This window comes from Electrona antarctica, assembly GCF_951216825.1.
Source record: "Electrona antarctica genome assembly, chromosome: 11".
Classification (NCBI taxonomy): Eukaryota; Metazoa; Chordata; class Actinopteri; order Myctophiformes; family Myctophidae; genus Electrona; species Electrona antarctica.
In genome coordinates, this window is record NC_136792.1 from 6318949 (window position 1) to 6332504 (window position 13556).

The 13556-nt window shown below is 40.3% G+C and overlaps 1 protein-coding gene across 2 annotated transcripts; it reads left to right on the forward strand.

Moving 5' to 3' along the window:
* The first annotated feature begins 10496 nt into the window (after positions 1-10496).
* Positions 10497-12880, forward strand: linc.pou2af1 (lnc RNA pou2af1). Of its 2 annotated transcripts, XM_079514373.1 has the most exons (4): positions 10497-10611; positions 11300-11646; positions 11941-12348; positions 12622-12880. In XM_079514373.1, exons 2-3 carry the CDS (start codon positions 11458-11460, stop codon positions 12310-12312), a joined length of 561 nt encoding a protein of 186 aa, XP_079370499.1. In that variant the 5' UTR covers positions 10497-10611; positions 11300-11457; the 3' UTR covers positions 12313-12348; positions 12622-12880. The 2 variants fall into 2 exon arrangements, with proteins under 2 accessions (XP_079370499.1, XP_079370498.1); XM_079514372.1 differs by lacking the exon at positions 10497-10611 and having other exon boundaries at positions 11149-11646.
* The last annotated feature ends 676 nt before the right edge of the window (positions 12881-13556 follow it).

Consider the following 13556-nt stretch of genomic DNA (forward strand, 5'->3'; position numbering starts at 1 on the left):
AAAGTACAAAAGTATTGGTATCTAAATGTACTAAATAGAAAGTAGGCTATACCCATTATGCAGAATGTCCCATTTCAAGTTTTCAAATGTATAAAAACTATTTTGAAAATACCCACAGATCGGCTATTTTCAAAGTGGATAATGTATCAACATTTATTTAGTATAACGGGAGCAGTACTTAGTTTAGACAGTTTTTGTCATTAGTCCTACAACTACAACCTATCTCAAACCCTAAACCTAACCTCCCACGGGGCAGCACACCTAAACCTAACCTTAACCCATGTCTAACCAATGACTAGTCTAAACTTAGGCCTGACTCACACCTTTCGATCTAGCATACAACATTGATGCATGCTAGATGTAAAGAAAGGGTATGTTTACATCTTGCCCCAATGCATTTCCAATGGAAGTCACACAACATTTGTGTTGTAGGCTTTCGGCTGTGTTTCGACTGCCCCTCACCCCCTCATACAACACAAATGTTGTGTCAAACCATGTGACTCCCATTGGAAATGCATTGTGAGCTTGCATCAGTCAATAAGTCTCATGCATCAGCTATACATCAGTCTGTTGTAAAGGTGTGAGTCAGGCCTAAGTATGCACCCCAGTATAACTCAGTTTTCAAATACTTGTAGTGGAGTAAAAGTACAATATTTGCCTATAAGGGGTGTAGTGGAGTAGAAGAAAAAGTATTTGAAATTGGAAATACTGAAGTAAAGTATACAAATACCTCAAAATTGTACTTAACCCATTCTGGGTGGGAACCCCTTTTGGTGTTATCATTATGGTATGCTTTAGCTATTGAAAAATAGCAGATCTACAAGCTCATAGCGCGCCACCGAGTGGCGCACTATGAGCTTGTAGGTCTGCTATTTTTGAAAAATCGAAGAACGACTGACATAGAAACATAGCTTTTTCAGAAAACTGTCAGGATGTAGAAGACATTTTTAGAATCTGATCTCAGGTCAAAATTAAGTAAGCTTGAGTACTTTCCACCACTGGTAAACAAAAGGTCTTCCAGATAAACACCCAGACTGGGAGCTGGTAAACAAAAGGTCTTCCAGATAAACACCCAGACTGGGAGCTGGTAAACAAAAGGTCTTCCAGATAAACACCCAGACTGGGAGCTGGTAAACAAAAGGTCTTCCAGATAAACACCCAGACTGGGAGCTGGAAAAGCTGCCAGAAGAAGAAACCCCCAGTGTTTTACATCATGAAAGAGCAACGCAACAGAACGGAAAAACAAACCGATAATTTCCACATCAGTGCATGCATACTCATGCAGTAGCAGTATGTGGTTTCTCTGAAGTCTTCGGCCTCACTGACACCTTTCGTGACACCTTTCGTGAGTCGCCCCTTAGGGGCGACTCACACGGTCGCAACAGATTGATGTATGCTTGTTGTATGAGATGTATAGCTGATGCAAGCTTGCAATGCATTTCCAATGGGAGTCACATGGTTTGACACAACATTTGTGTTGTATGAGGAGGAGGGGGGCAGTCGAAACACAGCCGAAAGCCATACAACAGCTTGTAGTCCAAAATGTTGTATATCAAACCATGTGACTTCCATTGGAAATGCATTGGGGCGACCATGACACTTACATCTTGCTTACATCTAGCATGTGCAACAAAGTTGTATGCTAGATCGAAAGGTGTGAGTGAGGCCTTAAGGTGACTATAGGGACTATTTGTGTTGTAATGGAAATGTCCAGGGCCAACACACTTTCAGTAGATAGCCTATACCCATCAACAAAATGCCCTGGCCTTGAGCAAGGCACACCTGTCACAAACCAGGTAATAACCATAAAACAGGTAATAAACAGGTCATTAACTCTGTTAATTGCCTTAATGACAAGCTTTGACTGTGAATCATTCTGGGGGGGAAGTGTGTGTGAATGTGACCTAACTGCTAATTACATTTGTAAGTAAGTAAGTTTGTAAGTTCACAAAAACAAACAAATAATAGAGGGTATCTGTGTGACATCATCATCATCAAACCAGGAAGTTATACAGGAATGCCTACTGAGTGGCTAAAAACTACTTTCTGCCCCGCCCACAATGTATTGATTTTTAGTGAAAAATCTATATTTTTGAGGTGCTTCTGAATATTCAAATTGAAAGTAACGCGCAATCAAATCATTGAGTTCTAGGGGTTTTAAATAGTAGGCATGGAGGGAGAAAATCACAAACTAATATATCCCCAGCTATATTAGGATATTGCTGTATGCTCTAACGCTGTTTTAACAAATTTATGTTGAGATTTTTGGAGACTTTTGTGAGAATTTCGTTCTTGGCTATTTGGTGAGCCAGAAAAGGACGTTATTGAATCCCTATATAGGTCTTCTCCCAGGAGCCTTCAGCCAACATGTCTGGTGAGTTTTCACATCATATTTTCATCTGGAAACGATTATGGAGCATTTTCTCCTATAACACAGACAGAACAACAGAAAGAGAAAAAAAAACATGACATTAGTATTAAGTTTGGACAGAAAAGTATGACAAATCTTTAAACCCTAAAAATATATTCCCCCTTGATAATTTACGTCAGGTTTTGGACTTGTACCAAAATGTGTAGCAATCTTTATACGTGTAAAGTTTATGGATTTATAACAAGTAAAGACAGTTGATACTAAAATATAATGATTTGAGTTGTATTAATTAGAGGCTATGCTTCTTTCCACGTCTTCTCTGCACTTCAATCGCACCCATGAAGAGACTATTAGGACTATACTGTAGAATATATTCTGCAATGTCATTTTATGACAGTTTTATAGTTAATGTAACTCAGATTTTCTTTCATAAACCCCGTCTTATGTGGCGCATAGGGTTTGGTGCAGACTTGTCTGGACGTTAACTTACGCTCACTATATTGCTACATTTAGCCTAAGTCAAGTCGTGAAGTGGCATTTCGTTGTATGAATATTCATCAGACAGGATTTCGCAGTCACGCACACGTCTGAAACTATACGCCGAGCCTATTGCTCTTATCGAATCGCCTTTACTGACGCTTTGCCACTCCTGAGTATAGGCTAATTTTTACTCCCGATACTTCATCTGCGTTTTTGATCACTTGGGTCTTGATTTTATAATAAAATGTTGCCAACTATACCTCCTCATCAAACTTGACAAAGTGTAGCCAATAACACAGGCTATAAGCCTACAACAATATAGCCTATAGGTCTAAAATTGCTCGAAATGGGAGAGCAAATATTTCCATGATTATGATACCTTTAGGGTGAAATAGCCGTATAGGGAGGGTGTTATGTGAGTTTAGGCTATGCTTTGTAGTTTGTGGAGCCAACCTGCTCTCTGACTTTTAAGAACATTTTACCTCGAGTTCAAGAACCTGAAACACATTGTTGTACGGAATAAGACTATAGGTTTTTTTGTGAAGTTGTAATAAAATGTAACTTTTGTGCATTTTGGGTGCATGGGGACCTGCTGGAACTCCTTCAAGGGTAAAGAATAGGCAGTGGTGGGAAAAAGTACTCAAATGTTTTACTTAAAGTAAAGGTATCAATGCTGCAAAGTTCAAGTCTGTTATTCAAAACTTACTTGAGTAAAAGTACAAAAGTATTGGTATCTAAATGTACTAAATAGAAAGTAGGCTATACCCATTATGCAGAATGTCCCATTTCAAGTTTTCAAATGTATAAAAACTATTTTGAAAATACCCACAGATCGGCTATTTTCAAAGTGGATAATGTATCAACATTTATTTAGTATAACGGGAGCAGTACTTAGTTTAGACAGTTTTTGTCATTAGTCCTACAACTACAACCTATCTCAAACCCTCACCCTAAACCTAACCTCCCACGGGGCAGCACACCTAAACCTAACCTTAACCCATGTCTAACCAATGACTAGTCTAAACTTAGGCCTGACTCACACCTTTCGATCTAGCATACAACATTGATGCATGCTAGATGTAAAGAAAGGGTATGTTTACATCTTGCCCCAATGCATTTCCAATGGAAGTCACATGGTTTGACACAACATTTGTGTTGTAGGCTTTCGGCTGTGTTTCGACTGCCCCTCACCCCCTCATACAACACAAATGTTGTGTCAAACCATGTGACTCCCATTGGAAATGCATTGTGAGCTTGCATCAGTCAATAAGTCTCATGCATCAGCTATACATCAGTCTGTTGTGAAGGTGTGAGTCAGGCCTAAGTATGCACCCCAGTATAACTCATGTTTTCAAATACTTGTAGTGGAGTAAAAGTACAATATTTGCCTATAAGGGGTGTAGTGGAGTAGAAGAAAAAGTATTTGAAATTGGAAATACTGAAGTAAAGTATACAAATACCTCAAAATTGTACTTAAGTAAGCTTGAGTACATGTACTTAGTTATACTTTCCACCACTGGTAAACAAAAGGTCTTCCAGATAAACACCCAGACTGGGAGCTGGAAAACCTGCCATGAGGCAAGAAGAAGAAACACCCGATAATTTCCACATTAGTGCATGCATACTCATGCAGTATGTGGTTTCTCTGAAGTCTTCGGGGCGACTCACACGGTCGCAACAGATTGATGTATGCTTGTTGTATGAGATGTATAGCTGATGCAAGCTCGCAATGCATTTCCAATGGGAGTCACATGGTTTGACACAACATTTGTGTTGTATGAGGGGGAGGGGGGCAGTCGAAACACAGCCGAAAGCCGAAAGTGAGGCCTAAGGCCTCACTCACACCTTTCGATCTAGCATACAACATTGATGCATGCTAGATGTAAGCAAGATGTAAGTGTCATGGCCGCCCCAATGCATTTCCAATGGAAGTCACATGGTTTGATACAACATTTTGGACTACAAGCTGTTGTATGGCTTTCGGCTTTGTTTCGACTGCCCCCCTCCCCCTCATACAACACAAATGTTGTGTCAAACCATGTGACTCCCATTGGAAATGCATTGCGAGCTTGCATCAGCTACATCTCATACAACAAGCATACATCAATCTGTTGTGCACGGGTGAGTCGGGCCTTAAGGTGACTAGGGACTGTGTTGTGTTGTAATGGAAATGTCCAGGGTCAACACACTTTCAGTAGATAGCCTATACCCATCAACAAAATGCCCTGGTCTTGAGGCATACCTGTCACAACCCCGACATAAAACAGGTAATAAACAGGTCATTAACTCTGTTAATTGCCTTAATGACAAGCTTTGACTGTGAATCATTCTGGGGGGGAAGTGTGTGTGAATGTGACCTAACTGCTAATTACATTTGTAAGTAAGTAAGTTTGTAAGTTCACAAAAACAAACAAATAATAGAGGGTATCTGTGTGACATCATCATCATCAAACCAGGAAGTTATACAGGAATGCCTACTGAGTGGCTAAAAATTACTTTCTGGCCTTGACAGCCCATGCATGTGGCAGCGGTGGCCGAACGGATAGCGGCGCGGTCTAGATACCGGAAGGTTCCCAGTTCGAATCAGCCGTCCGACACGTTAAAATTACCACCGCTGAAATGCCCTTGAACAAGGCATCAACCACTACGATGAAATGTGTTCTATGAGCAGGGCCTGTCTGGAAACAAGTTCTTGAGCTTAGCCCAGATACCCTGGGTAAATATAGATTTCATTTCATTTCATTTCATTTGCATCCAAACAGAAAAGTTGATCTAATTGCATTAAACGACATTAAACAATGTTAAATTAACTTTGCCACTCGATTTCCCATTCAATTTATGCATGCCTATACTTGATTCTTAATACTTGATGAATACTTGATTCTGAATAACAAATTATTGACTATACACATTGTGAAGGTTGAGGTGTCCAGGTCAAGAGGTCATATAGAGAAAACACTGAATAAATTAAATTATAATACTAAATCTAGAAATCTACTGAATTGATTCAAATATCAAAATACGCCGGAAATAATAGACAAAATAAACATTCTTTAAAATATCTGAGAAATAGCACTATAATACCTCGGAGTAAAAGAACACTCTTTGGCCACCAGATGGCGCCCTTCTACCACTACGCCGCATGAGTTGGACTGGAGATTCAGATTGTAGACTAAACTCGGAGCATATGCTGCCACATGGTGACATTAGGGATTATCCTAGACTAGTCCTACTAATGTAATGTAATAATAGGCCTCCTATGGAAAATACATTGAAAAGGCCTAATACGTTTTGTGGTGTGATTTGTTTTGTGTAATACTGTGTTGCAGCAAAATGAAAGGGGCGAGGGCGAAGATGTATAGCCTATAGAGTAAAATGGCTTTGACACAGACAGGGAGCAAAGTAAGAGTCCATGTGGGAGACGAGAACGCTAACGTTACATAAAAACGTTAATACTTTTACCAAGTTAAGAGCAAGTCAGACTCATCGATGTATTGACCCGACCACGCAACAGCCTAAATATTAATAACAACCTAGAAAATAGAAAAGAAAATTACCATAATGTAGCTGTAACTGCAATATTTTAGTTTGGATTATCTCTAAATTTAAGCTTACCCAAACGTAAGTAACAAGTTGGCATCATATAAATGTATTTTCTTTTTTTTCTAAAATCAATGACATAACTAATGAGTTGTAATTAATAATTACAAATCTTAACAAGGCAATTTTCCAAATGACTACATATCCCAGCATAGCCTGGTCTCTATATCTGTATTAAGAAAACTCTGGTGGCATGCTGGACACTGGACAGTATATAAGGCAGCATCTTTAAGATAATCAGTCTATAAAACTGTTGTGTGATAATTATGAAGGGATTGTCTTAATTGACACCACCTTTATCCATTCCCTGCTACGGCCTCGGCAGGTGCTTTGAGAGACTGCACTGAAGCCTGGAGTCTGCGGCCCTGCTAAAGATGGCTACTGCCCTTTGCCCCGCCCACAACTGTCCCACATATATACTTTTTTGTGGGAAATAAAGTTAACAATTATATTTTAATATATTGGCAGCATATTGAACAATTGTAATAAATGTAGCACGGCAGCTTTTAAATCAGAGCGCTGTTTAATTGACTCTTATAACTAACTACAGTGCCCACTGTAATGAGGGGGAGTGATGCCCTGATATCTAAAAGGTGGCTAAAATGTATAAAACGTCGATAATTTTTTGGTCAAAGTGTGAAATATCAGTATATTATATTAAAGGGGACATTTTTCTATGGCCATAAGTATTGATTTTCAGTGAAAAATCTATATTTTTGAGGTGCTTCTGAATATTCAAATTGAAAGTAACGCGCAATCAAATCATTGTCAAATCATTGAGTTCTAGGGGTTTTAAATAGTAGGCATGGAGGGAGAAAATCACAAACTAATATATCCCCAGCTATATTAGGATATTGCTGTATGCTCTAACGCTGTTTTAACAAATTTATGTTGAGATTTTTGGAGACTTTTGTGAGAATTTCGTTCTTGGCTATTTGGTGAGCCAGAAAAGGACGTTATTGAATCCCTATATAGGTCTTCTCCCAGGAGCCTTCAGCCAACATGTCTGGTGAGTTTTCACATCATATTTTCATCTGGAAACGATTATGGAGCATTTTCTCCTGTAACACAGACAGAACAACAGAAAGAGAAAAAAAAATATGACATTAGTATTAAGTTTGGACAGAAAAGTATGACAAATCTTTAAACCCTAAAAATATATTCCCCCTTGATAATTTACGTCAGATTTTGGACTTGTACCAAAATGTGTAGCAATCTTTATACGTGTAAAGTTTATGGATTTATAACAAGTAAAGACAGTTGATACTAAAATATAATGATTTGAGTTGTATTAATTAGAGGCTATGCTTCTTTCCACGTCTTCTCTGCACTTCAATCGCACCCATGAAGAGACTATTAGGACTATACTGTAGAATATATTCTGCAATGTCATATTATGACAGTTTTATAGTTAATGTAACTCAGACTTTCTTTCATAAACCCCGTCTTATGTGGCGCATAGGGTTTGGTGCAGACTTGTCTGGACGTTAACTTACGCTCACTATATTGCTACATTTAGCCTAAGTCAAGTCGTGAAGTGGCATTTCGTTGTATGAATATTTATCAGACGGAATTTCGCAGTCACGCACACGTCTGAAACTATACGCCGAGCCTATTGCTCTTATCGAATCGCCTTTACTGACGCTTTGCCACTCCTGAGTATAGGCTAATTTTTACTCCCGATACTTCATCTGCGTTTTTGATCACTTGGGTCTTGATTTTATAATAAAATGTTGCCAACTATACCTCCTCATCAAACTTGACAAAGTGTAGCCAATAACACAGGCTATAAGCCTACAACAATATAGCCTATAGGTCTAAAATTGCTCTTAATGGGAGAGCAAATATTTCCATGATTAGGATACCTTTAGGGTGAAATAGCCGTATAGGGAGTGTGTTATGTGAGTTTAGGCTATGCTTTGTAGTTTGTGGAGCCAACCTGCTCTCTGATTTTAAGAACATTTTACCTCGAGTTCAAGAACCTGAAACACATTGTTGTACGGAATAAGACTATAGGTTTTTACTGACATAGCCTAAACTCGGGACTTTTGTGTCCGTTCGCGTTTTCAAAGCAATATTTTACTTTTTAGACGGAACTTTCTTGCGACTTTTGTCTGCACTTGACCACTTTTCCGGTTACCGCTGCCCTGTGACAAGCAATACACGCATAAGTTTCACATGATCGCTAATAACCCCAGCTTTGTATTCTCCCAACATGTGATCTATAGCATACCTATAGCCTATACGCTATATGATGTGAAATTAACACTTACGGTATATATTTTTGCACCGTTTTCCTTGTCCCTGATCTGGGTGGGGTGGTTTTTCGCGCAACAGTCCATGGACTGACACTATTGATGACAGTGTAAACGGAGCTGCCGTAAAGAATACCTGGATATGGGCATGAAGGGGGGTCGCTCCTGGCGCAAAAAGCACACGGTCCCAGGGTGAACATATAGCATATTATAAGCCCCATGAGAAGACTATTCTATAGCCTACTGTCTCGCATGCTGTAGCCATGCTGAGCAGCTGTATATAGCCTATAAAGAAATGCGTCTGGTTCTTTCTAGCACTTTTACCGTCCACTAATTATATCAGCATAATGTTATAATGATGGTATAACATAACTAATACACTGCTGTCAGTCCGAGGGAGGTTTGCGCACTGGGCACTTTCACTGGGCACTTTCACTGGGCACTTTCTCAACAGATTATTCCATACAAATGATTTGGCTATATGCCTTTAATGTGTAAATAAAATAAATAGGCGCATTTCCTATACTTTAAACGTAATAGCCACGATTGACATTGCCGTGGTGGATGTTATAGCTTCACCATGAAGTGCACAAAGAAGAACATTATTATTATACATTTTATTTCTGTGCTGAAGGAGCGTATTAATAAGTCAGCAGCACAGAGAGATAGAGAGAAAGACGACCAATAGTTTGTTGTCAAATTGTCTGGCCCTGAGGCTGTGTTTTAGCAGACTTTCACTATAATGAGATGTTTGTTTTGTTGTCATCATTTTGCAGATAAACAGAGGGTATACCAAGGCGTGCGAGTGAAGAAAACGGTGAAAGAATTGCTGCAGAGACACAGAGCGTCCCTGAAAACGATTAAAACGGTAATAGGAGAGACCCCCCCCCCCTCTCTCAACAATGTCAACATATACACAATAAATGACAAGTCAATATTCATAATGGTTTTAAACATATTTATTTACACGAACCCATGTCCAAGGAATGGACGGTCTGTCTCCTATATAGGACATTATAGCCCTCCCAAATATAGTGCACTTAAAATGTGCAAATACATATATATTAGGCTATATATATAATGTGCTACATTATGAACACGCATCCTAGTCCTAGACCCCCCTCCCAGAAGTCCACCCGAAGCCAAAGCTATAACTAAATAATAAGCAAGCAAAGCCGCCTTCGTTAATGACCCTATGCCCTGAAAGTTGAACACGAGTTGCCCACCATGTCATTTTGAACGGCGTGCTCAAAGGGCATGCCGCTCCCTAAAAACTGAAATCCCCATTATTAACGGAATTATGATATTGGTAATCCCCTTTCAGCGCTGGGCATGTCCACGCAAGCATGAACACGCACGCGCACGCACGCACACGCGCACACACACACATACACACACACACACACACACACACACACACAAGTTGACACAACCCATACAGCAACAAAACTCTATATAGCCTATCATTGATTGATTGATTGAAATATTTATTAACAGTTTGCAGAATTACAGTATACATTTCACGCACAACTCAATACAAAGACTGTTAACTGTGAGTGGACGACCCAATAAAGCATTACACTTGTTTACAAGAGGGTCCACCTTGTTCAATTCATCAAAACATTTAGAGACGTACAAATAGACACTTTATAGTCAAAGAACAGAACAGGAATTCATCATAAAGGAGGTAAAAAGGGAAAAGAAACATATACAGTGAGGGGGAAAAGGGGTGGAGGGTGATTCCGATTTTACGGGGGCCTATAACAATATCCAATTAACACAAATATCGTAATGTCTGATTGATTGTTAAAACCATTTTGATTACATTTTCTTCCTTTCTTTTTTTTCAGCAGGTGTGTGAAGGTCGCGTGGATATTCAGGAGTTGTGCGTATCCACTCTGCAAGGTATAATCATCATCATATCGTGTCGTCCATGCATGGCCACTATATACAGCACCCTTTTAGTTAACAAACCTGAGAGCAATAAGTGTGTTTCTCCATGTGCATAATGAAGCAGGATAGGATAGGATCTGTTTTCCTCCCATGTGCGTGCGCTAGGCTCGCTCATCAAACACACACAAGCCCTTGTTCAATCGTGCAGGAATCGAAACACGTGGAGGTTGCAGTTGCAGGCATGCAGTTAAAACGACATAACTGTACGCGTTTGTTGTGGGGTTGATGATCAAAACAAAAGACAGACATATGAGCTGACGTGAAATGTAACCGTTATAACAACCTGCCCCTGATAGAAGAAACCAAAAATAAGATACTTACATGAAACCCATGAAAGCAGTCAAGAAACGGTTGTCTTAAAGGATAGGGCAGTTTGGAACTAATTGCTAAACTATATCACACATGCACCCAAAGTACAGCGTATATATATAATGTCATACATGTCACCCCTTTTTATAAACGTGCATTCAAATGTGTTGGGTGATGGACCACTGACATCACAACTTAGCATGTGATGTCTCTCAGATCATTTAAATGTCTTCCTGCAGTGTTTATACGCGTGTCGCGCTCATCGTGCACTGTGTCTGTAGCACTACTAGCAGTTCTCTCACATGGTATACTGTACCTCTGCAAAAAATAGGCAACCACGTCGACGCCACAACCGCTGCAGCTTTCCAGGGAGCGGACGTGAGCGCCGGTGGGTCGACGCGCACCCTTCAGCATCATGCGCACGCGTCGTGCAGCGTGCAGTTCCAGCAGCAGGAGGGCTCCTTTGATCATCAGCGGCAGTTCGTGGACATGTCGCTGTTGTCCGGTGGCGGCGGCGACACGTATAACGGAGAGAACCACCACGACAACGTCACCGGCGCTTCCCTGCAGCTCCCCCATCATCATCACCACCATCACCACCAGCAGTCCAACTTTGCGCTGCCGTGGTCTCACGAGCAGCACTCGCTAAACGCCGACTACTACAGCAACCCTGGAATGGTAGGTATTTTGGGTTCGTAAAAAAGCCGTGCGTAATTTGGATGTGGGCTCGGTTTAAATTTAGCACTCACACTCCAGCAGGGAACGGTTCATTTGAATGCGTAATTTGATTACTTTGCAAGTGCTGCAGCCATGCCTACTCCACTGTTATTGCACGCTTAATGCACTCAGTCGTACGACGGTGTCGCGCACTGAGGATCATGGCTGTAGTAGTTTCAGTTTACATGCAGTCAGTCCCCCCTGCATGCCCTGCACCTATTCATGTCTTATTACGTTATTCCTCGTCCCATGCAGGCTCCCTCTCCACCGGACTCGGTGAACCTTCCCAGCCCGGTGGATCACAGCAGCAGCTACTCGCCACAGGACTCTTCGTTCTCCTCCTCCTCATCTTCCTCCTGCTACAACTCGCCCAGCAGGATGGACGGTAGCTACCAGGGCTTTGGCCCGGACCAGTACCACCATCAGCCCTGGAGTAACAACAACCTCCAGCAGGACCTTCACTTTATGTCCCACTGCTGGCCGGCTGAGCAGGACAACTTCTCTGCCCAGGAGTATGCACCTTACTACGGCCCCATAGACTACCCATACCCCTACCCAGTGGAAGACAACTATTTCAGGAGGGAGTTGACGCCAATGGGCTCAGAAATGTGCTACAATGTGTTGTGATGAGGCCGGTCAACAGAGTTGTTTCGTAATTTGACGATGTAATTGATTGATTGATTGAAATATTTATTAACAGTTTGCAGAATTACAGTACATTTCAAACACAAACTCAATACAAAGACTGTTAACTGTGAGTGGACGACCCAATTAACTTGTTTACAAGAGGGTCCACCATGTTCAATTCATCAAAATATTTAGAGACGTACAAATAGACACTTCTATATAGTCAAAGAACAGAACAGGAATTCATCATAGAGGTAAAAAGGGAAAAGAGACATATACAGTGAGAAAAAAAAGAAAGAAAAAAAATGCATGTAAATGCAATGCACTGCCTATGTCTGTATAGCCTAATAATCAACGGTAAATATTCACCGAATGGTCTGGTTCGAATGTCTTATTGCAGTGAATGGAGAATGACTGAGTAGATGTTGTGCGCATTATTGTTCTTATTTGTTGTTTGTAGTAGAGGCTGACTTTATTTTTGTACCTATGATCCTCTTTCTGTAATACCACTTTATTTTTCATACATGCTTTAGTTTTGTAACTGTGAAATAAAATGTGTATAAATTCGTATATATGCCGCACTGAACCCGCTGTACTAGGCTATAACCTATAGCTGCTCAATTTCGATGGGCTGCCTACAACCACATCAATATGTTCATGATGTTCATGCGTTCATATATAGGCCTATATATATTGTTTGTGTAGGAAAATATCCTATCCTAATATCGTTGTCTCAGGAGTGCAGCATAGGCTTATAGGCATGTCAAAACTGCATGTTACCGCATGGAACATCACACCGCATGGAACCTCACAAACAGCTATATATTATATTCTGGCAAATTCTAAACCATAATTTGATCATGAAAAGACAAAGAAAGGCCTCTCAGTATTGATTTAGATTCCTGACACCCATCCAATTAAGGCTTAATTGGACCGTGATAGGCCTACAGAACGTTGTGGTGCAGAAAGTACTCTCATTTACCTATACTTAAGTAAAAGTATAAATACTGCAATTTAGAAGTACTCTGTTCACTGAACTATGTTACAAGTAAAATTCACTCACAATGCATTGCATGGGACGCATTGAGAGCTTATATAGATAATAGATCTGCTATTTTCAAATGGCCGAAATGTATAAGGGCTGAAGTGGTATATATAGGATAATGTTTTGCAAATAATAATCAAAATCTACAAAGTAACTACAGTTGTCAAATCAAGGTGGTGGAGTTTTTTGATCTGAGTAG

Coding starts and splice junctions, on each gene's coding strand:
- linc.pou2af1 (XM_079514372.1), top strand. CDS start 11,194: ATGTCTTCCTGCAGTGTTTATACGCGTGTCGCGCTCATCGTGCACTGT. Junction 11,647..11,940: donor ACTACAGCAACCCTGGAATG/GTAGGTATTTTG, acceptor CGTCCCATGCAG/GCTCCCTCTCCACCGGACTC.